Source organism: Vitis vinifera, chromosome 17 (assembly GCF_030704535.1).
Source record: "Vitis vinifera cultivar Pinot Noir 40024 chromosome 17, ASM3070453v1".
NCBI lineage: Eukaryota > Viridiplantae > Streptophyta > Magnoliopsida > Vitales > Vitaceae > Vitis > Vitis vinifera.
In genome coordinates, this window is record NC_081821.1 from 9949677 (window position 1) to 9971913 (window position 22237).

Consider the following 22237-nt stretch of genomic DNA (forward strand, 5'->3'; position numbering starts at 1 on the left):
AGGGTTTAGGTACTGGACCAATGACTTTAGGAGGGTCAATGAGAAAGGGATCAATGATAGATCTTTATTAATAAACAACTTTGGAAATAGATGTTTCAAATATTAAAAATTGGGATGTTCTAACCTAAAATGTCATAACATTATTTCATTCTTATTAGTTACTTAAATAGATTCAAAACAAGTATTCTAAGCTTGTCTACCTAGTTGGATTCCATATTCAAAGAAATAAAGTCCTCCATATTCAAATCTTGAAATTCACATCGAGATAAGAAAAAATTAGCTTGGCACTTTAAATTAGAGGTTAATTTACTAATAGACAATAAATTGCAAAATAAATTAGGAACATGAAGAACATCATGGAGTGTAAGAAGTGAGGAAATTTTGATAAATCTTTTTCCAGCAATAATTGAAAGTGATCCATCTACTATTTTTATTTTTGTGTTTCCTACGCATGGACTATTAGAAGAAAACAAATTTGAAGAATCGGTCATATGATCGGTTGCACCAAAATCTATGATCTATGGGCAATTTGAATTAAGGCTAACAAGGGGTATGGGAAGATGATTACCTTTCTAGGCTAATGAACAAGAAGGGAATAAGAAGTTTGTTCAGATGCTCTATTTGATCCCTAGTGAAAGGCAATGTTTTTAAAGAAGGTTGTTGCCCCTATTTATCACTTTTGGCTTGATAGCCACAACTCTTCCCATCGGGTGTCTTCTTCCAGTTTGATAGCTTGTTGTGAAACTTCCAGTAGGCATCATGAGTATGTCAGGGTTTCTTACAGTGGTCACACCATGGTCTAACACCCTTAGTAACAAGGGCAGAACTATCAAATTCTGTTCTAGCCCTTGGTAACTGAAGGTTCATCATAATGGATCTTCTAGCCTTTTCTCTTCTAACTCTGATACATTTAAAGTATCATACAGATTGCGATGATTTTCATAAAAAAATGTATTGTATTGTCACATCATATTGTGCATCGTAAGTTTTTAACAACCATGTTGTAACCTATGGTGAATAAATGAATCACAAGCTTGATTATCTTTTAAACAAGCTACTAGAGTATGCATGTCTTCATTCTCGTTGTATATGTTGAAATCAATAGTATCCACTATTTGCATTCACTTATATGTGGTTTCCTTAAGAAATATTAAGAACATAATTATAACTTCTTGAGCAGTTTCCTTTTTTCATAGGAAGAGGAGCAATTTCCTATCAAGAAGACACTTTTTTTTAAGAGAAAACAATAAAATTATATATGCATCCAAAGAGATTAACAAAGGTTATCTCCAATGCATTTATGGAAATTCCTTGATTTCAGGTAGCTTATATTTTACAAGTGGAACTAAGAACAGGTTTGAAAACTATTAACCTTGAAACTTCCTATTAAAGCATGCCCATACATCAGAAATGGTACAATGCTTTATGGCTGCTCTTCAAACTCATGCTTGGTTTATTTTCTCAAACAATCTATGATAGCAACTGTCCATGGTTTTTGCTTCTTTTGATTAATAACTTTGTTGACTTAAACTTGTCATATTATTGTCTATTAATTTAATGTAGTCAAGGTATTAAATCTTGAAGCTTTGTATGGGCATTGGATCTTCAGGTACCTGTAGTGACATCCACTTTCCCAGTAGATCGTAATTGCCAATATCATGAGGGCTCCTTCCCCCACTTCAAAGGATTGGGAGATTCAGTTATGTATGTCTTAGACATATGAACCATTCTAATTTCTCTTTTTTAATATTCCTAAGTTGGTTATTGATATTCTCTCCCTGACTTTTTCGTCATGTTGGTGAGATTCTCAGGATAATGAATGGTATAAATGCTCCAAAAGTGGTTGAATGCCTGGGTTCTGATGGCCAAAAATATCGGCAACTTGCAAAATCTGGAAATGATGACCTGCGGCAAGATGCTGTATGAATCCAGACCAAAGAATCTTTTTTTGTTTTCTTTATTGGCATCTAATGGAGAATATACCACTATACAAGTTCTACCTTAGCTTAATTCAGAAATAATGATGCCTAAATGTGAATGGCTCACAGACTGGCATTCACCACTTCCAGATCCTGTTACTATTTTAATCTTGCCTTTGCTACAGGTCTTATTGACATCTGCCTCCAGGGCATAGATTGACAAATCTATGAGAAAAGTTGATTCTTCTTTTGTCCATATCATACTTTTTGCTCTCTACTTCTGAGAGATCGTAAAATTGGTGCATCTTGTTTAGAGTTGACAATGGTGCTATTTTTATGTTATACCTAATTCATTGCAATAAATCTCTTTAATATGCATTTTTAGGGCATTTTAAGTATCTTGTAGTTGAGATATGATCTCCTTATTGAAAGGATTGTTAGAATAGGTTATTCTTTCCATGACTACAAGTATTACCATCATATTTCATTATCTTTAACAATATATTGTGGATGATATGCAGGTTATGGAACAATTTTTTAGTTTAGTAAATACTTTTTTAGAGAACCATCGGGACACATGGAAAAGGAGATTAAGAGTGCGCACATACAAGGTATCTTCTGCTTTCCAATACAATAAAGCATTAGATTTGACTCTCTTTAATAAAAGTTATGGCTTGAACAGGTAGAATACCAAAACTGGGTGCGTTTATTTATTGGATTAGTGTTCTAGTTATCCTGATCAGCTTTTGGATTATTGTTCTAGTTATCCTGATCAGCTTTTCTTTCTTTTTTGGGATGGATATGATGAACTTCTTCCATGTCTATGATTGTATATTTTTAAACAATCACATCTTTGGGTTTCCGTTTTCAGTGAGAAAGACTGCGTGTTCACTGTTATAACTTACATAAATATGGATTTTCAATAGTAAAAATAATAAAATAAAAGACTATGTATTTCATACATCTTTAGATGTATGAAATTTTAAGGGCTATTTGGTAGTGGAAATAAAAATGGTTTTTTGGAAAAGAATTCTCATTTTCAGAAATGAAAACAATGAACATGTTCTAGAACATGTTATTTCTTTTTTCTTATCATTTTCATTTGTTAAAGTACTTACATTTCATGCCACGAGTGGTATCTTAACTTTATAAGAATGAACCATTATTAAGGGATGTTTTCTTTAAACAATTTTCAAAAACATGCTACAGAAAATGTTTTATAACTCATTTTAATTTATTTTTTTTATTTTAAAAAAGAAAATAGTACACTTCCAAACAGGCCCTTAGAATTTTATGATTCTAATTACAATTTGTGATCTTCTAGTCCTGTTTGAAACTTTGTTGCATTACAATTTGAATTTTATGATTCAAATTGCATTACAATTTTATGTTTTCTTTGGCTTATAATTACATATGTTTTTATTAACAAAAATTTCTTGACTGCAATTTGAACAAAAAAAAAAATGAGATGATTCTTATAGTTTTAGTTAAATGCTTTAATATTGAAACAGGTTGTACCTTTCACCCCTAGTGCGGGCGTTCTTGAATGGGTAAATGGTACTCTTCCTCTTGGTGAATATCTTATTGGAAGGTCAGTGAAATAAGTTCTATCTTAATAGCAGTAGTATTGGTTCTGTGTGTCTTCATGATATAATTTTCTCATGTCTTTGACTTTCAGCACGAGGAATGGAGGTGCCCATGGACGCTATGGAATGGAAGACTGGTCATTTTCCAAATGCCGGGAGCACATGACCAATGCAAGTGCCATATGCTTCTACCTCATCCGAAAGAAAAAATATATATATATGATAATTTGATGAATCATCATCATTTTATGATATGCTTCTACTTCATCAAGAATTTATGATAACATATCATCAATTATCATCATCATTAGTGTCAACATTGTTGACATTTTTTTATAAGTAAAATTTTATACAATGAGCACCAAGAGGGAGCATAGCCCATGCACAAGATCTATATAAAGACCAAGAAGACAAAAGAAAAGAAAAAGAAATAGTCTTCACAGTCCCTCAATCCTTCTACTATGACTACTGAAAAAATGGTTTTCACTGAATGTCTGCAAGATTCTCAAATCTCCTTCTTAACTCCTACTAACAATGTCGAATGGTATCCTATTTGACTGCTGCATCTTAAATTATGTTGTCCTTTTATTCATATTTAATCTCCTGCTTTCATCCCTAGTTGCTCTCGTCCTTGCTGCTTGAGGATATTTCAGCAATATATGGGTGATATTTTGCAGAAATTTTGCAGATTTTCATTTCCCCTCTTTCTATATTAGTACCCCCAATTTACCAATATGTTGACAGAAATATCAGCAATATTGACAATTTTTTTATCTTTGGATGTGAGAATGTAAAAGGAGAAATTAAAGGCTGGTTTAAGATGTTTATCATTGACGTTGTGGTATTGTTTTGATCTCTTTTATAGGAAAAAGACAAGCGCAAGGCATTCCAGGAAGTCTGCAAGAACTTCAGGTGCACCCTTTTCAGTGAAAAATATAGTCATTGGAAGGTTTATGCTCACTTGTTTGGACACTTACTTTACTCGAGATATCATGCAGACCTGTCATGCATAATTTTTTCTTGGAGAGATTTTTACAACCAGCTGACTGGTTTGAGAAGCGCCTCGCTTACACAAGGAGTGTAGCAGCTAGTTCAATGGTCAGTTTATGCTTTTTCTGTGAAACTGATTTTGATCTTTCTTTGAAAGTAAATCTTAGTTTCCTTTACATTTGGATTCCAGTATTTATTTTTCCAGATAGTCCCTTTTCCTTATATTTTCTGTGGGTATAAAATGTTGTTTTTGTTGGAAAAGGATTCAGAATATTTATTTTCAACAATAAAAAACTGATACAACCTTTAAGTATATACATAATCGGGAGTAGCATTATTTTATGAAAGTCGTTTAACTATGCTCTATCTAATCCCTTAAAATCACTTAACCATGCCCTATCTAATCCCTTAGAATCAGGATTTATTTACAACTGTATATTTATAGCCGAACATTCCAAATATTTATAGCCTATCATTAATTTCCTAAATGATAAAAAATACATTAAATATTTTGTAGTTCACTCAACAATTGGTTTGGTAGAATTTGTGCTGCAGATTTGTTTGAACCCGAGACAAGGATTGTGGTAGACATGTCAGACATTTTGAAGAGGACAGATTCGTGAGAGCAAGAGTAGATTTTGACAAACTAACAAAAGATCAAAACCAAGAAGAAAATTGAGATGTAGTTTTAATGTAGTTTGGCCAACCATGTTTACATCCATGGGTGAAAGCAAAACATTCCACTATATTATAGAGAAAATTACAAGGAATTAACAATATATGAGATTCTTTATGATATTCTTTTACCAAAGGGAATATTTACTAAATTAGGAATTTGTGACACTTTCCAACTCCAACCTTCAAAAAGATCCACCTGTTTGGCAAAGCACCTAACCACTGCCTAATGGATTTTAGGAGTTTGAACCAATTTGATTAAGCAATGAATAATAAAGGAACTGTGGAAAGTATGGAGCCCTAATCAATGCTAAAGTGAGTTTTAAATCTGCACCAACAATACAACGAAAAAGAAGGGTATTGCAACATATCCCTTGTGTGCTCACTTACTACTTTGCACTTCCTTCTACTTCTTCACATTCTCTAGTTGAGCATCCAAGATGTACCAACCCCATTAGAGTTACAAATTTTTTAGGGACATTCAAGAAGCCATATTAAGATCAAACAGGTTTCATCATCCACTTGTTAACCATAAAAAATACATCTTCTGAAATTATGTGATGACTGAGACTGATTCTCTTATGATAGTTCATGACACTGATGTATATGACTTCAGGTGGGATACATTGTTGGACTTGGAGATCGACATTCCATGAATATACTTATTGATCAAGCCACTGCCGAAGTTGTTCACATAGATCTTGGTGTTGCCTTTGAACAAGGCCTGATGCTCAAAACACCAGAGAGGGTTTGTTTATTTTAATCCTAGATTCTTTTTCACAGAAGCCTAATTTTCTTGGGTTAGATATTCTTGAAACCAGATTCTCTTCATTTTTCATGTGTTGTCTTAACCATCTTTGGCAGGTTCCATTTAGGCTGACAAGAGACATAATAGATGGAATGGGAGTTACTGGGGTAGAGGGGGTTTTCAGAAGATGTTGTGAGGAAACTCTTTCTGTCATGCGAACAAATAAAGAAGCACTGCTAACCATTGTTGAAGTATGATTTTTCAGAATGATTTGCTACTTCATAAGTAAATAAAACTCAATTCTATTCACTGATAATATGTGAACTCTATACAGGTTTTTATCCATGATCCCTTATATAAGTGGGCTCTCTCTCCGCTGAAGGCTTTGCAGCGTCAAAAGGTATTTCAAAAGTTTTATGATTTTCTCTTCCATTATAAGAAAATACAATGTGAGCAGCACCTGTTTGCCCTTCCCAGAAAGAGGGAGGGAGGAGAGATCACCAAAATTGAAAATAACAACAATAAATAGAGAAGATATTTGTCTACTTACAGTGCACCTATGGTATGGTAGATGAACTTTGCAATCGAAATTTAATGATACCCTAACAATAAAAAAAAAGGACTGCAGTGTATGATTCATGACAACCACCAAAATTTAGTGTAAGTGTGTTCTTGTCATGCAATGTTTCTGCTTTTGGGTCACCAATACTACTGTTCATCCTTAATGCTGATATGTATTTACAATTGACAGCTATTATGATAATCTTATTATATAACTACTAAGTCATTCCGAGTAGCTTTCACCTTTTTATTCTCCCTTTTCTATCTATTTACCTTGTCGGTAATCAAATAATATTGATGAAGAAATGCATGTATCGACACATTTTGCATTAGTTTCATGAATCCTGGTTTCAAGTTACTCCAGCCTTATTTTACCTCTGTAGCTTCTGAACTCCTCTCTAGTTTGCTTTACAATTAGTCCCCATGGGATGCATGATGTGCATCAATGTGTGTTTCCAGCATGTTAAATATTGTTGTTTATGCAGCATTGTTCTTTCCCCTTGATAGGAAACTGATGATGATTTGGAGACTAGCTTGGAAGACTTGGAAGAGGAATATGAAGGGAACAAAGATGCTGCACGAGCACTGTTGCGTGTCAAACAAAAACTTGATGGATATGAAGAGGGTGAAATGAGAAGTGTGCATGGGCAGGTAATTTTTCCAGTATCAATACCACATGCATCTACTTGGATTATGTGGGAGTAAGAGGGTGTTTAATAAATCAACTTAATGACTTGATGGCCTAATTTAAATTTTTAAGCATACTAATTATTAAGCATGTTTGCTAAAGTAACTTAATATTGTAAGTTTAAAGTTCAAAATGATTTTAATAAATCAATTTAATGACTTAATAACATAAGCATAATTTAACATAAATTCACTTTAAGTCATTAAGTATTAAGGTTTACCAAACAGTCCAAGTCTTAGTAATTTTCTTTCTTTTCCATGTTGGTGCATAAGTTTGTTGTGCCATAACATCACCTTCAAAAGTTTTGGAAATCAGTTACTCAACATGAGCCATTGAAATCATTGTGCAACAAGATGATAAATATCACTGCCTTTTGATTCTGGTGAGGCAGCTTTATGAAATCTTACACCATAAATAGCCTGCAGGGGCAATGAATCGGAAATGTCATTTACTATGGTGAATAACTAGCTCTGCCTCACTGGCACCGTTGTAATTGAATCTTAAGGAGCAATTGCATTGAGCCTAATGATAACTTGGATGCATAATCACTCTTCTGCTGCTAATTATGCTGCCAGTTATGATAACTTTTCATATATCATATAATCTGGAAAAGCTATCTTATGTTGCACTTTGATGGGTTTTCAGTATGGGCCGATCAGTCTTGATATTTTTAGTAAAATAATGTACACAAGGTTGATACCAAAAGTCTATTGCATTTTGGTTACTTCGGAGTAAATTAGATATTTCAAGTCAAAGAATTAGACCTTTTTAAAGGTTTGGTCACTCGGCTCCAGGATTTTTATTTTCTTCTGTAATTCTTCCCCCCAAAAAAAAAGTGTAGTTCCGGGGAAGCAAGCTTTAGAGAATCTTGGAGACATAGAATGCAGTTTGTCCTAGAAACTCGGCAAGAATATTAAATGTACTGTTACTTGCAGGAACTTGAGAACCCAATTTTTTGTTTTTGTTCTGTTCTTTCTCATAATATGATTAACCTGAAATTTTATTTGTAGGTTCGACAACTGATACAAGATGCCATCGATCCTGATCGTTTTTGCCGAATGTTTCCTGGATGGGGTGCTTGGTTGTGATGATAGTTGATCAACATCTTAGCCCTACCGCCACCCAATAATCTTGTATAGGCGGCCTTTTGGTTATTTCCATGTGAAAACTGAGGTAATAAGACTATGTATTGGGTGCGGTTGATGCCAGTATGCTTGCAACCTTGTTTGTTAACCACCCTTTTGAAGAGGCATGCTCTACTTCTGTAAATATAACAGTTATCTTCGCCACCCCCTGGTTTTGTTTTTCCTATTGCTGTAAGTGGGACTGACGCCATGGCCTTTTTCTGAGTACTTGCACGGATCAATCAGGGTATGATGCCTTACTAGGGAATCATTATTGTTCTTACTAAATGAATTGCATTTATGCCTGGCTATGGAATTCCAAGATAAAAGGAATTTTAACCAATCCACTATTTCCGTAATAAAATCTTCCAGATCCGCATCATGCGACCACTTTCAGTACAAACAAATTTAAGGGGGCTCAGACGATCCAAAACATCACTACTGATGAATTGATGAATGGGAACCTAATCTAAAAGCTGATATTCTAATCAATGTCGTGAAGCAAACGCCGAATGTCTTTTATTATTTAAAGGAGATGCCAGCATGCCACAAATTGGATGAGTACCTTGCTTTGATTGATTTCTCTGCTGCCCCCAACTGGCCCTATGATGCATTAACAAACAAAGGATGAACTCCACTTTAAAAGAGACATGGCATGCTATGGAAAAAAATCCAGTTTATTAGTCTTCTTGTCGGGATAGGAATCGAGCAAATTCTAAGTATGAAATTCTTCCAAAAAAAAAAAATAAAGGTAATAAAGCTTAAAAATGGTTCGAAAATGTCTAATCTTTGGATTAATTTTTGTGTTTTATTGATGTGATTCTCTGATTCTCTTTACCATTTTCTGAAGTCTTAGATCGGAAAAAAGTTGATCGGATATAGCTTTTCGTCTCCCTTTAATGTGTATGGTATAAAGTATTTAGCTTTTCATCTCCTTTAAAGGTCATTGAGTGAGGATACAAAGAATTAGATATAAATGTAATTAATCGTATTTATTTGTATGAATCCGATCCATACTGCAGCCGACCTTGTTTGCCTAACATCATCTGGTATTCTCTCCTAGAAAGGCGGACAGGTATACCCTGTCAATAAGAATGCGTAAAGGATTTGAGAGCATCTACAGCAGGATACAGAAAAATATATTTTTATTTCACGAATGAAGCCAATCTAGAAAAAGTCAAGAACGAAGGCTAACACGCGTTGAACACCGGTGAATGCGCCTCTTGGTTCAAGTTCGCTAGATAATGCTGTAGCCAGTTCAACTTTGACATGCACAGGAGGTAGGAGGTTACAAATGATAAGGACCAAGGCCACGTAGTGGCCTCGTCATGAGCCATTTAACCCTCCAGCCTTTTACATTTTCTAATCAATGTTTGACAATTGTTGATGTAATTTTGGAATATATATATATATATATATATATATAATAATTAAAATTTTATCTTTAAATTTGTGACCATTGATACTTAAAATTATATGTAAATTTGAAAATAATTTTTCCATTAGGCTATTTATAGAACCGCACTTGGTCAAAAGTGGGAGAAAGGACATATTACTGTTGTAATAAACAAAAGGAATGGGGATTCCCACCACCATCTGCTCGCATGTGTCATATGTCTCTGTATATAAACCAACGGCTCAAACACAACCAAGGGGTGCACCGCCCATCGGAAGGAGTATGAGACCGAGGCGGTTCCCTCTGTTTTATGAATTTAATCCATAACCACCGTCTTTCTGCCCTTTCATCTTCTCTCTTCCCCAAGTAACATTTCTCATACAAATACTCCTTATCTTTCTCCTTTCTCTACCAACGCATTCTCTTATATTCTACGTCAACCTTCCTATGAGCTACAAATCTATTTCAACTCAACTTCCTTCCAAAGATGTATTCTCCAAATTTTTCCTCGCCTATTCTTCCAATGTTTTTGAATGTTTGATTGTTAGGATTTTCGCCTTATAGTTTTCTTCAGCGTCAATTCAGCTGCTGTTTTTCATTTCCTTCATGGAGACTATGGCGGTTGAGCCCTGGGATGTGATGTATCATACTGCAAATCACGGTGATGAAGCATCTGTATCGGATTGCGAAAGCGGCACTACCCATAATGAGCACATTCATGGGCTGGTGAGATTGGATGAAGATGAAAAACTGCACCGCATTATCGAGAAAGCATTAGTTTCTGGCTTGGGTCCCCTTCGACAGCACACGTCGGTTGTGGACATCCATAGAAATGGGTACGCCAGTGTTATCTCCCAAGCCCGGTTGCAATCGTTTAGGATTTTCGGGCGCGCGGTGGAGAAGAAGTGTGAGGGCAATGCTAATGTGAAATTTGGGTGGTATTCTGCATCGAAGGATGAGATTGGTAGAATCATCTCTCATGGTTTTAGCCACAGCAATGGGTTATATGGCTGCGGGGTCTATCTATATCCACATCATTCTTCCATTGAAAGGTAATCAATCTTGGGATTTCTCTGATAATTGTAGATAGAATTGATTGAGGAAATGGGTCTTTGATTAATTGCAATCAAGGCTTTTTATTGGGTTTTGGCTTTTTATCCTGATAGAGATTTGTTCTCTTGTTCGTTTCTTGCAGTATGAAATCGTGTGTTGTTGATGAGGATGGTCTAAGACATCTGTTACTTTGCCGAGTAATTTTGGGGAAAATGGAGGTCGTGCATCCAGGGTCTCAACAGTATCATCCGAGTTCTGAAGACTTCGATTCAGGTGTTGACAATCTTCCAGCTCCTAAGAAGTATATTGTGTGGAGCACCCACATGAATACCCATATTTTGCCAGAATATGTTGTAACCTTCAGAGCTCCTCCTTGCTTGAAAGGTGAGCAATTGTATAATACTTGCCTTTTTTTGTTTCCATTTCGTGTTCAAGTCATGATTGCACGAAGCTGTACTAATTTGATTTGCGCTTTAATTTGACTAGGATTCCTCAATACGCAAGGTTCCTTGAAGAAACCAACTTCCCCTTGGATGCCTTTTACAACTCTAATCTCTGTGCTTTCCAAGTTCTTACCTCCTCAATCCGTTAACTTGATTGCCAAGCATCACCGTGATCATAGAGTAAGTAGTTTCCAAGTTGCATTTGATCTATGGTGGCACTATAAGAATGTCTTGCACTTTGTTGTATTCTGTTTTTTAACATTCATTCCTCCAAATTTGTACTCCAGGAGAATAAGATCCCACGACATGAGCTGATTCGACTAGTCAGACAAATAGCGGGGGATAAGTTGCTCACAGTGGTCATCAAATCCCATAGAGCCAAGGTGGTGGAATAGATGTTCTTTTATCTTTCTGAGTTGTGAAGAAATATTGTTCTCCTGTTTGGTGATTGTAGATCACACTGGATACTCAACTGACTTTGAATGGGTTTGTTTTGGATTAATAATGGTGTTTCAAAACTTGTTAAACATTGAACGCATAATAGGACTTAAAATGAGACACTGCAACCTACAACAAGGATATTTCAATTTTGGTTTTGGCATTTCAGGTAATGACACCATGCCAAGAAAACCCAAAATCCATGTCAGTTTTCCTGTACATGGCCTCAAATTGAAATTTCGAGTCATTTGCCTTGTGACATATGGCCACAGTCTTAACAATGAAGTATTTGTGTTTCCAGTCTGCATCGGTTGAAATTTTTTGTCATAATCTGTTGAGGGGATCTGGAGTGAAAATCTTAAATTTGAACTGTAATTTGTCTTTCTTAGGATAACCATAGGCATGGCAGTATTCCAAGATTGTATTTTACTTTCCTTTTTTTTCCCTAAGGATGGAGATTCCTGCTTCTATGACTATCTGTTATTAGAGTTCACTTGTTATCTGGATTCAGAATTCACTCATTATATTTTGGCCAGTAACTGAGAAGGCAGTTATTCTCATCATGCATTATTATGTCCCTTGGGGTTTATTACTAGAAGTTTCAAGGGTATCTGTTATCAGAATTCACTTGTCTAGGCTGATAGAGTGCTACTTTGCTTGAAAAAAAAAAGTTATTTCCAAGCTTTGATTTCTCCTCATCTACTATAGGTCATATTTGTTGTTACCTTGCTTTAGTGAAGTGGACTCCCTGCAACCTAATTGCATGGGAAAAACCCCATTGGAGCTACTATAGAATCCTTGCTATTGCAAATAGCAGTTATATTTTCTTAGAACTCCACGAATTCCTGGTTTTGAAGTCTGTCCTCTTTTCAGGTTGATTGTCTCTTGGTTTTTCATATCTTCAAGTTTCTATGAAGAAATCTGGTGGTAATGACAATTGTGTTTTCCATTATGCAGCAACTTAATTCAACTAATGGTTCTCACCAGAGGAAGGCTCAAAATGGTGCCAGGAATAGAATGGACAGCATTCAGCAACCAGGCAGTAGCATTGAATCAATTTATCTCGAATGAGCTCTAGTGTAAAGTTGCAAGTTGCAATGGCAAAGCGAGATGAGAAGGCAGATGGAACCTTATCTGTATGGAACTGACATATACCATGAGCTAACTTGACCACACACCGATGGGAACAGACGCAACAGATGCCTGAGGCTTGAGTTTGGTATGTAGTGTTAGTAGTGTTTTAACATAGGGAATCAATATTTTTACACATCTTTAACACCGTTGTCCTTGTAAAAAAAAAGGTTTTCAAAGTAAATGCTTTCGCTGTTTCAGGAATAAGATGTCTCTACTACTATATCTAGAGCCAAATCTTTTTGAAGGTGGAAATGGCCTGCTGATTCTAGACATGCACCATTCAAATTCTTTTCTTCTAGACATTTTCCCGATGAGTCTAGAATGTTGGAAGCAGCTATTTTGTAGTGTTGGTCATATTATCATACCCAAGCATTTGCCTTATGAGCTTCCTCTTCCTTCCTCCACAAGAAAATGGATCCGAAGGAGACCTGGGAAAAAAAAAGGGAGAAAAGGCCCCCTAATTTGGAGAGGATGGATTTGTAGTTTTTTTTTTTTTCCCTCTCTTTTCTGCCTTGCAAACAAAGAAATATAAACAATGGCAAGTTGGCAACTACCCATAGGTGGAGACCCAGTCAAGCCTTGGGAGGAAAGAAAAAGAAAAAACAAAGACGGTTATGGTGTGGAAATGGCATACTATTTACGCGTTGGCTTTTGGCGGCGTTACCAACTTTGGCATAGACGGCCGATCACAAATTGACTATGTGGAATGACCAACTACATTCGCTTTCCAATTGTTGTGATATTTCCTCCAACTTGGCCCGGTTATTTTGTACAGCCCAATTGTGTAATAATGGGCTTAGTTTTCAGGGCTCCTGGATTGTGGACATTGTAAACTCACGCCACTCACATGCCTAATGATGTTTCATAGCTGGAATATTGTTTGTTCTATCATATGGGCCATGGGCCATGGGCCATGGATCATCTTTTTGCCATGGCCAACTTCTTCACTGTGCATCTTAACGGGCCATCTGCCAAAACCCCATCCCATTCACAAAAGGATTCTTAAGCATTCAAGGCTTCAGAGTCTATTTGAATTGCCCTTTTGGAGATAAAATCTGTCTTTTGACTTCTTCAAAGTAATAAAATAAAAAATGGGATCCATCAGTCAATCCCATTTAATTATTCTGGAGTTTTTTTATTTTTTTGATAGCTAGGTCAACGTCTCTAAGATCTTATGGGCCTGATAAATGATGATGCCATGTAAGATTTATCCTTTCATACAAAAAAAAAAAAAAAAAAAAAAAAGGTTTTTTTCTAAATATCATAAGCCACAAGCATCCGGTGAGATTTTGAGAGAAATATTGTGCTATCCCGTACCCTAAAATTTCGAAACAATTTTCTGTCCATGGGTCACTTCTTGCTCATATTCGTCGTTTTCCTTTGTGCACTTGTCGCGGTAGACTAGTGGATTGCCTCATTTTTGCCCAGCCGACCTGGGCAATTCGTCCGGGCAGCCCCCATATACCTTATATCTTACGGACCGGTCGCTGGAGCGAGCCATAGGAAGTCCTTGCCACCGTTCCGATTCTTTTCAAGTTATATGGGATAACGACTTGATGTCTATTATGTAAATATTATCTACTCTAAACATAAAGAATCATCATAACTTTAAAATATGTTTATAAAGTTAAAAAGAATTCATATATATATATAGTACTAAACTTTTTCTCTTATTGAATCTAGGATATCACAATTACCTTTCATACAAACACAATGTCTTTAATTGTGTACAGATAGACACCTCTTACAAGATGAAACAAGTTTTCACACTCAATCATGTACAGATAGACACCTCTAACATTTATACCGATTCATTCTCAATCATGTAGATATTATCCATTTTAAGTTCAACCGTACCCTTACAACCATGGGATAAATAACAAACCCTATAAATCAAAAGTGAACACACTTTAAAAAGAATCTAACATGTTTTTCTCTAATATAAGATTTTCATTCCAAGCCCTAAATCATTAAGATGTATGCATCTATCTTCCTAGGGATACTATATTTAAACAACGAAAGTATTTTAAATATGAACTCTTGGTTTATGTGATTAAAACATCACCTTTGATCTTAATGTTATCAAATCAATTTCAATCAATAAAACGGATGATGTTGATGTCAAATATTTCCTGATTTTTCACTCGATGACACCCTCTTAGACCTTGGCACTAGAAAATTGTGGAATTCTCTCTATGAGAATGAAGATTATGGATTTCTCTCTCGAAGATGAAATGAATGAAATGTCTAACCCTAAACCTTTAAGGGTTTTATATAGAATTGTTTATAGGCTTAAGTGACTTAAGTCCATTTTGAACTTGTGTTGCTCAATCTAACCCCCTAGGTCATAATTAATTAATTAGTCCTATTGAATTCTAATTAATTAAGTAGTCCAATTTAGAAAAATTATTCATAAGCTCTTGTGCAATATCTCATATTTACTCAAATGCCCTTATGCACACATACAAATGAAGAACTCATGTATCCATCAAATAATGTGTCACCAATAAATGTGAACTTGAGTGAAAACATTAAGACTTTCAAGAAAATATTGGCTCCCTTTAAATCCAATTATAAAATTAACTCAATATCTCACTACAAAAAGTCAACTACACTCTAGTATCTTATAGGTATTAAATCAAGATAGAAAGCTTAGGGTTGGTAACTTAGTAACCACTACATGCAAGTTTCATATAAATTAGTATTCGTAATCTAACAAGGTAAATGTTATCAACTTCTAAAGGTTAGTTCTACCATCCTTGAGTCACATATCCTTTTATTATGTGATCAACTGATATATTCTATCGCAATAAAGGAATTACTACAATCACAAAATTCATGATCACATATCCTTAGAATCATCCAATATGACACACAACTTCAAACCCATGAGATATCATAGGGCCTATATTGAGAATACTTGTTCTCATTTATCTTAGTCAACAATGACTCAATCCTTAAGGAATGTATGACCTCAAAATTTCACCCATAATTTAAAACCACTAAAAACTTCAACATTAGCTCAATATTCTCTCAAATTTGAGAGTTTATGCAACATAATAGCTTGGTGAAACTATGATTATTCAATAGTTAATGTCATGACTCACCATAGGTTATATCCAATGTGTAACCATACACACTAGTTGACTCACCATGGGAAAATCATCATGATAACCAAAACAAGTCATCCTTTTAATTATGAGATAGTATACTACATCCTTAAATCAATTGTCTAAGTTCATAAACCAGTTATGAATGAGTCATCAACTTGAAAATGATATAAGACTTGGATCTTCCATACAACTCCTAATACAGCTAAGTCATGTACAATGCAAGTGATACAAGTTTGAATGTTCAACATACATCATGCATGAATAGGATTGGTGAATGAAGAACCAAAATCATAATACAAATATTAATGAAATCCATTTATTGTTACATCATCTTATGCTTTTAAGATCTTTATTCTAACAATCACTTACTAGCCCTTAAAGTATGTTGGAAATACATTTGATATTTATGTTTCTTTGTGACCATCAAAGACTCTGCTCGACAAAGCCTTGGTAAAGGGATCAATCAGGTTCTCCCCAAGAGGTATCTACTCCATAGTTACATCACATATCTATATTATCTCATGAATAAGGCGATATTTCCTCTTAATGTGTTTATCATTTAATGGTTTTTTAGTTCTTTAGACTATGCCAACACCTTATGATTGTCACAAAACAAGGTCATGGGTGGTACAACCAAGGGAACTATCTTAAATCCTATGAAAAACTTCCTAAGCCAAACAAATTATTATAGTTTTAGAAGTTGCAACATATGTAGCTTCATATTGGAGTCAACAATGCAAGACTACTTTACACCTCTCCAACTAACAGTCGCACCACCTAAAATGAATACAAAGCTAGAGATAAGCCTATGACAATCCTTATCAAACTGAAAGTCTAAATTTGTGTACCCAATGGGTATTAACTCATCCCTATGGAACACAAGATCATTCCTCGTTTTCCTAAGATAATTGAGCATATGCTTAACTACTATCCAATGTACTATAGTGTTAGATTAAACTGATATCTAATCACCATCCTACTACAATGCAAATGTCTGATCCACTACATAGCATCACATACATAAGGCTACCCACTTTAGAGGCATATGGTACTGTTTCCATGCATTTTTTATCCTCAAGTGTCTTAAAACACTAATCAGAAAGCAAATCTTTATGCTTAAAGGGTAGCTATCCCTTCTTAAAGTCATGCATCACATATTTGACCAAAGTTTATTAATATAGGTGGTTTAAGACAATGCAATCTTTTTCTTCTTGCAATCCCTAAGGACTTTAATCCTTAAAATATGCTATGTTTGTCTCAAATTTTTTATTTGGAACTAAGTAAATAGACAAATTTTATTTGATGACAATAACTCTATTGTTGGAATATTTAGAGAACTCCATTACAAACCCCAGATCAATAGGATGCATGCATTTATTTTTATATGCGTACTAGATCTAGGCAATAAAAGCATTCAAAATCAAAATCTTAGATCTTAGTACTCAAAAAACATTACCTTTTATCTAAATGTTCTCAAATCAATTCTAGTTAATGAAGCAAATGATTCAAATCTCAAATTACTTGAGATATATTCTATTTGATGGATCTCAAATACCTCGTTATTCTACCTAATGGATCTCCATGTGGGGATAAAGACAATGACAAGAATGTCTAACCCCAAACCCCCAAGAGGGTTTATATAAACTTCCTTGTAGGTTTAATTAACTTGAGTCCACCTTAGGCTTGGGTCATTTAATTTATCCCACTAGGTTCTAGTTAATTAATTAACCCTATTGGGCTTAAATTAATTAATTAGCCCAATCCAGAAAAATCATTTGTAAGCTCTTTGCAATCTTCCATATTTATCAAAATGCTCTTATACAGATGAATAAATTACCAAATAGTGTCACCAAGAAATGCGAACTCAAGCAAGGACTGCTAAGAGTTATAGGAAAATATTGGCTTCCTTGTAATCAAATTCTAAAGTTAACTCAACATCCCACCACGGGAATCAACTACACTTCGATAACGCTACATCATTCTCAATTAGTAAATTGTCATCTTCATTCAAGATCTAAAATACTACCATGCTTCCTTGCAACTTCTTGTATGCATAAGGTTTATCCTTGTATTAATCAAAGCTAAAGGCCTTAATTTCCTAATCAAAACACTTGTTTAATGAGTGACATGCTTACATTAATCCATAAATGAATTTATGCAACTTGCATGCTAGATGTTTCTATGCCCTTTGCTTTGAAATCATCTAGTTGCTTCATATAGATGATTTTATCAAGATAACCATTCAAGAATGTTATCTTGACATCCATCTATCATATCTCATACTCGAAATGTATCATAATGGATAAGAGTACTATAATGGATTTGAGCATGGTTATTATGAGACGGTTTCCTCATAATTGAAAACATGTTTTAGATCATAACCTTTAGCTACAACTTTAGTCATATAAGTCTTTAAGTTTTCTATTCACTCATCTCTCCCTTTTTTAAATCCACTTATACTTATGGGTTTTATCCCTTCAAGTGCTCCTATAAGAATCCAAACTATGTTAGAACACAAAGATTTTAACTTTCCCTCCATAACTCATTATAAATGAGCATCAACATCTTTCATTGCTTCATCATAATTTATGGGATACATATCTTCTGCTATAGTGAGACACTTAAGTACTAGAAATATTTTCTAGTTTTTTTCAGTGTATATCATCATTCGCCTTATAACTTATCATATAGTCTTCTTCCATAAATCCAACATTTGTGTTAACAAATTCCTTTTAGTTGGGTTGACTATAAAAGTAATGACACAGAAGTTCATCTTAGATAACCTACAAAATGATATGTCTCACACCTTGCTTCCAAACATGGATGAAAATTTTGAGATATATTGTTGATATATCAAATATATATCTTGTATTGGTTAAGACCGAAGTGAAACACACAGGCCAAAAGTCAACTAGGTGATCTATCCATAAAGTCAACAAAAAATCACTAATACATCGTTGATATATTAGTAAATGATGATTTATTGGTTACAAATCTATGGAAGCTTGTGTGGTGGAAGAAACTTGTCGACAAATCGACAATCTGGATTTGTAATGAGTGGTCCAACAACTAGATTTACTGTAATGCCCATAACCCAATTTAGGGGTAAAATCATAATTTAGAAATTATTAATTAATTAAAGTAATTTAATAAGGGTAAAAAAAGTCTTTTCATATTTAAAACCCCTATATATAACTTAGATCTTTCTTATCTTCTCTATTCAAAAAACCTTTTTACACATAAATTAGAAAGATCAGAGAGCATAGGACTGAAGATTTCGAGGTTTAGGTTTTGAAGATCAATTTTTCAAGTAAGATTTTTAATCCTTAAATTAATATTTTATATTCATTAATTAATTTTGAACATTTTTTTATATTCTTTGGAATATCTCAATTTTGATTAGAGTTCGTTTAATTAATTTCTAGGTCAAAAAGATTAAAATTTGATGAACATAGTTTGATTTATTAATGGAGATTGATAAATCTTGATTACTCAAATGAATGAATCTAGATAAAATATAAAATAAAATAAAATAAATTATATAGTTTCGAATGTGAAAATTACATAAAATTTGTGAGTATGGAGGTTAAAAGTTTTGACTTTAGAGAGGAAAAAAATGATGAAAGATGTGTAGGAAGAATTTGGCATGTTGAAAAAAAAAATTGCATGGGCTATTTGTTAAGTTTCAATAGGAGATTTAAATATTAGTAATAATAGTTTAATGCAAATAAATATTCTTAAAAGATTTAATTTAGATAAGTTTGAAAAAAGAAATAAATTATTGTTTAGGAAGTTTAAAATAATATTGAATGGTAATAATATTATTATGAGAAATTAATTAGGATCTCTAATACTAAATAAAATATTTTTAAGATTATCAAATTTATATATTTAGATAAATAATCAATAATCAATATTGTATATGATATTATGTTAGGTGAGGAGTAAATTCGTCAAGCTAAATACTTCAAGTTTTTTAGTGCTTCTTCAAGGTAAGGGAAATTAATGCAAATTTTTATCGAATAAAAATATTGTTTTTATCTTTTCGCATGGATCAAATGTGTGTTTTGTATGGAAAGTGTATTTGAGAATTTTCTTTGTTTATTTATGAAAAGTGAAAAATTTTGGAGATATGATATTTTATTTTGCAAGTTTGAATTAATGAAATAAAGTGTTTGACTCTAGATTATATGGTCAATGTGTTATAATTGTTAACATATTCAGCCCTAATCAACGGGTTATAATAGTTGATATTATATGACCCTAGTCAACGGGTTATAATTGTTGACCTTATGACCCCTAGTCAATGGGTTATAATAATTGATCTTATAGCCCTAGTCAACAGGTTATAATTGTTGACATTTGGTTTTGTTCACCTTAACTAGAACAAATTTGAAACTAATCACTCATTTGTAAAGTCCCACCTAATTAAACACCATTTATTATTTGATAACTAGAGTAAAAATATTTTGAATGTATTTTATTTGGTTTTGATGATAAATTGTTTTGAATTGGATATAAGAAAGTTTTGTTGAAAAGTTTTGAATATATTAATATGTTTAACCCAAAAGTTTTTATAAAAATGAATATATGTTGTATCTCTTATTTGTAATTATAATTAAAAATGTTTGATCCATAAAACTGTATAGATGTTCCTTATTGAGCTTTAAGTCCATACCCTTTCATTGATAATTTTTCAGGTACTCTCAATTCGGGCTAGAAGTGATAGCTAGGTTGGGGATTTTTCTTTGTTAGGATTTTGGTTCAAATGTTGATTTGGACATTGTTTAGATGTTAAAATTTAATTTCCTATTTAACTTATTTGAATTTAAAGTTATTTGGACAATAACATTCTGGTTGATGTATTAGTTTTTAAAGTTGAGAATTAGGGATCATAGAATTTATTTATTTTACTACTTTGAACAAGAAATTGATAATTGGTAATTTTCAATTACAGTATGAATGTTTGTGTCGTTTCCACTTTGAGTCTTTGGGCTTGAGGTGTAAAATGACTGTCATGCCCTTGGAGTGGGTTTTGGGGCATGACATTTATACCATGATCCAATGGTTAAAAAAAATCCAAGAGCCAAAATTCAATCTAGAGCTTGATCTAACGACCAAGAACTTATTCCAACAACTATTTGAAGATCTAACAATCAAATTTCATCTAGATTTTGATCCAATAGTTAGAAATAAATTATAACGTTAAATTGACCTTTCAACGACTAGTTTGGCCCAAAATTTTTCTATAAATACTTGATTCTCAATCCATTTAATCTAGAATTCAATTCAAAGTTTTTTTATCTCTTATTGCTCAAATTTTAGTTATGATTGCTCTCAAAATTTTATAATTTTAGGAATTTATTGCTTAAATTGTGGAATAGTTCCAAATCAAGGTTGCTCGATTACTTTTAAGGTATGTATGTAATTCAATTAAAATAATTTAATTAGTAGAATTAAATAATTTTAATGATTGAAATTATTAGTTTAATTTTAATAATGGTTTGATATTAATCTTTAATTATATTGTCAGGTTTGAATGTCTATTATATATTTATATTTAAATAACCTAATTAGTACATTTTCAATAGATTTAAGTAAATTAAATTTGTGGTTTAATTCATGTTATAGTTCACTTTCAACTACAATTAACTTAATATTAGTTTAATTTTAGTAATTTAAAAATTATCATAGTATTTAAATTAAATGTTTCAATAGATTTAAGTAATTTAAAATAATGGTTTGATTTTAGTATTTATTAAAATTAGTATAGTATTGAAATTAAATTATAGTCAATTATTTATTCAATTTCATGTTATGCATAGTTCACTTTTAATTATAATTAAATTTAATGTTAATTTTATATTTAAGTTAAATTATAGTAAATTGTATATCCAATTTCATTTATATGCATAGCTTTACATTTTAATCACCTAATTAGTACATTTTCAGTTTATTCAATTTCATGTTATGTATACTTCACTTTTGGTTATAATTAAATTTAATATTAGTTTTATATTCAACTTCAATTATAGTTTAATGTATTTCCAATTTCATTTATATGCATAGCTCTACATTTTGATCACTTAATTAGTATAGTTTCAATAGCGTAACCTCAACATGCATTTATGGATTTATTTATAAATATTTACAAGTTATAGGGAATGGCTAATGGAAGTGGAATTGCAAGTGTGGGTAGGAGTAGCACAATGGGATGTCATCCCAGAAGAAGGCATTGTACACCTATGGAATGGGACAAAAATGACGCAATTTGTAACTATTGTGGTTAATTTGCTAATTAAGAGTGGAAGCATCACTCAATTTAAGTTTTATTTATCGCATATATACCCAAACTCAATCGGCAAAAAG

General features: G+C 33.2%; 2 protein-coding genes across 9 annotated transcripts in view; both read left to right on the forward strand.

The window, feature by feature from the left end:
• Nucleotides 1–8600, forward strand: part of LOC100250198 (serine/threonine-protein kinase ATM) — a 152617-nt gene extending 144017 nt beyond the window's left edge. For 4 of the 7 annotated variants that reach the window (XM_010664875.3, XM_010664876.3, XM_010664877.3 and 1 more), the window contains 12 exons: nt 1610–1704; nt 1812–1920; nt 2441–2530; nt 3431–3510; nt 3598–3676; nt 4371–4417; nt 4504–4603; nt 5787–5918; nt 6035–6169; nt 6253–6318; nt 6987–7130; nt 8178–8600. In XM_010664875.3, the coding sequence (XP_010663177.1) occupies nt 1610–1704; nt 1812–1920; nt 2441–2530; nt 3431–3510; nt 3598–3676; nt 4371–4417; nt 4504–4603; nt 5787–5918; nt 6035–6169; nt 6253–6318; nt 6987–7130; nt 8178–8255 (1155 nt within the window). In that variant the 3' untranslated portion in view covers nt 8256–8600. Of the gene's footprint in view, nt 1–1321; nt 1356–1609; nt 1705–1811; nt 1921–2440; nt 2531–3430; nt 3511–3597; nt 3677–4370; nt 4418–4503; nt 4604–5786; nt 5919–6034; nt 6170–6252; nt 6319–6986; nt 7131–8177 lie in introns of those variants that run through there. The other 3 variants (XR_788009.3, XR_788010.3, XM_010664879.3) reach the window with 3 other exon arrangements.
• A 1258-nt stretch (nt 8601–9858) lies between these two features.
• LOC100265712 (probable inactive poly [ADP-ribose] polymerase SRO5) lies at nt 9859–13629 on the forward strand. Of its 2 annotated transcripts, XR_788008.3 has the most exons (6): nt 9922–10739; nt 10883–11124; nt 11227–11363; nt 11471–11566; nt 12579–12840; nt 12954–13629. XR_788008.3 is itself a non-coding variant. In XM_002282764.5 (5 exons), exons 1-5 carry the CDS (start codon nt 10294–10296, stop codon nt 12690–12692), a joined length of 1035 nt encoding a protein of 344 aa, XP_002282800.2. In that variant the 5' UTR covers nt 9859–10293; the 3' UTR covers nt 12693–13629. The 2 variants fall into 2 exon arrangements, 1 of the variants encoding a protein (XP_002282800.2); XM_002282764.5 differs by having other exon boundaries at nt 9859–10739; nt 12579–13629.
• Nucleotides 13630–22237: the final 8608 nt, after the last annotated feature.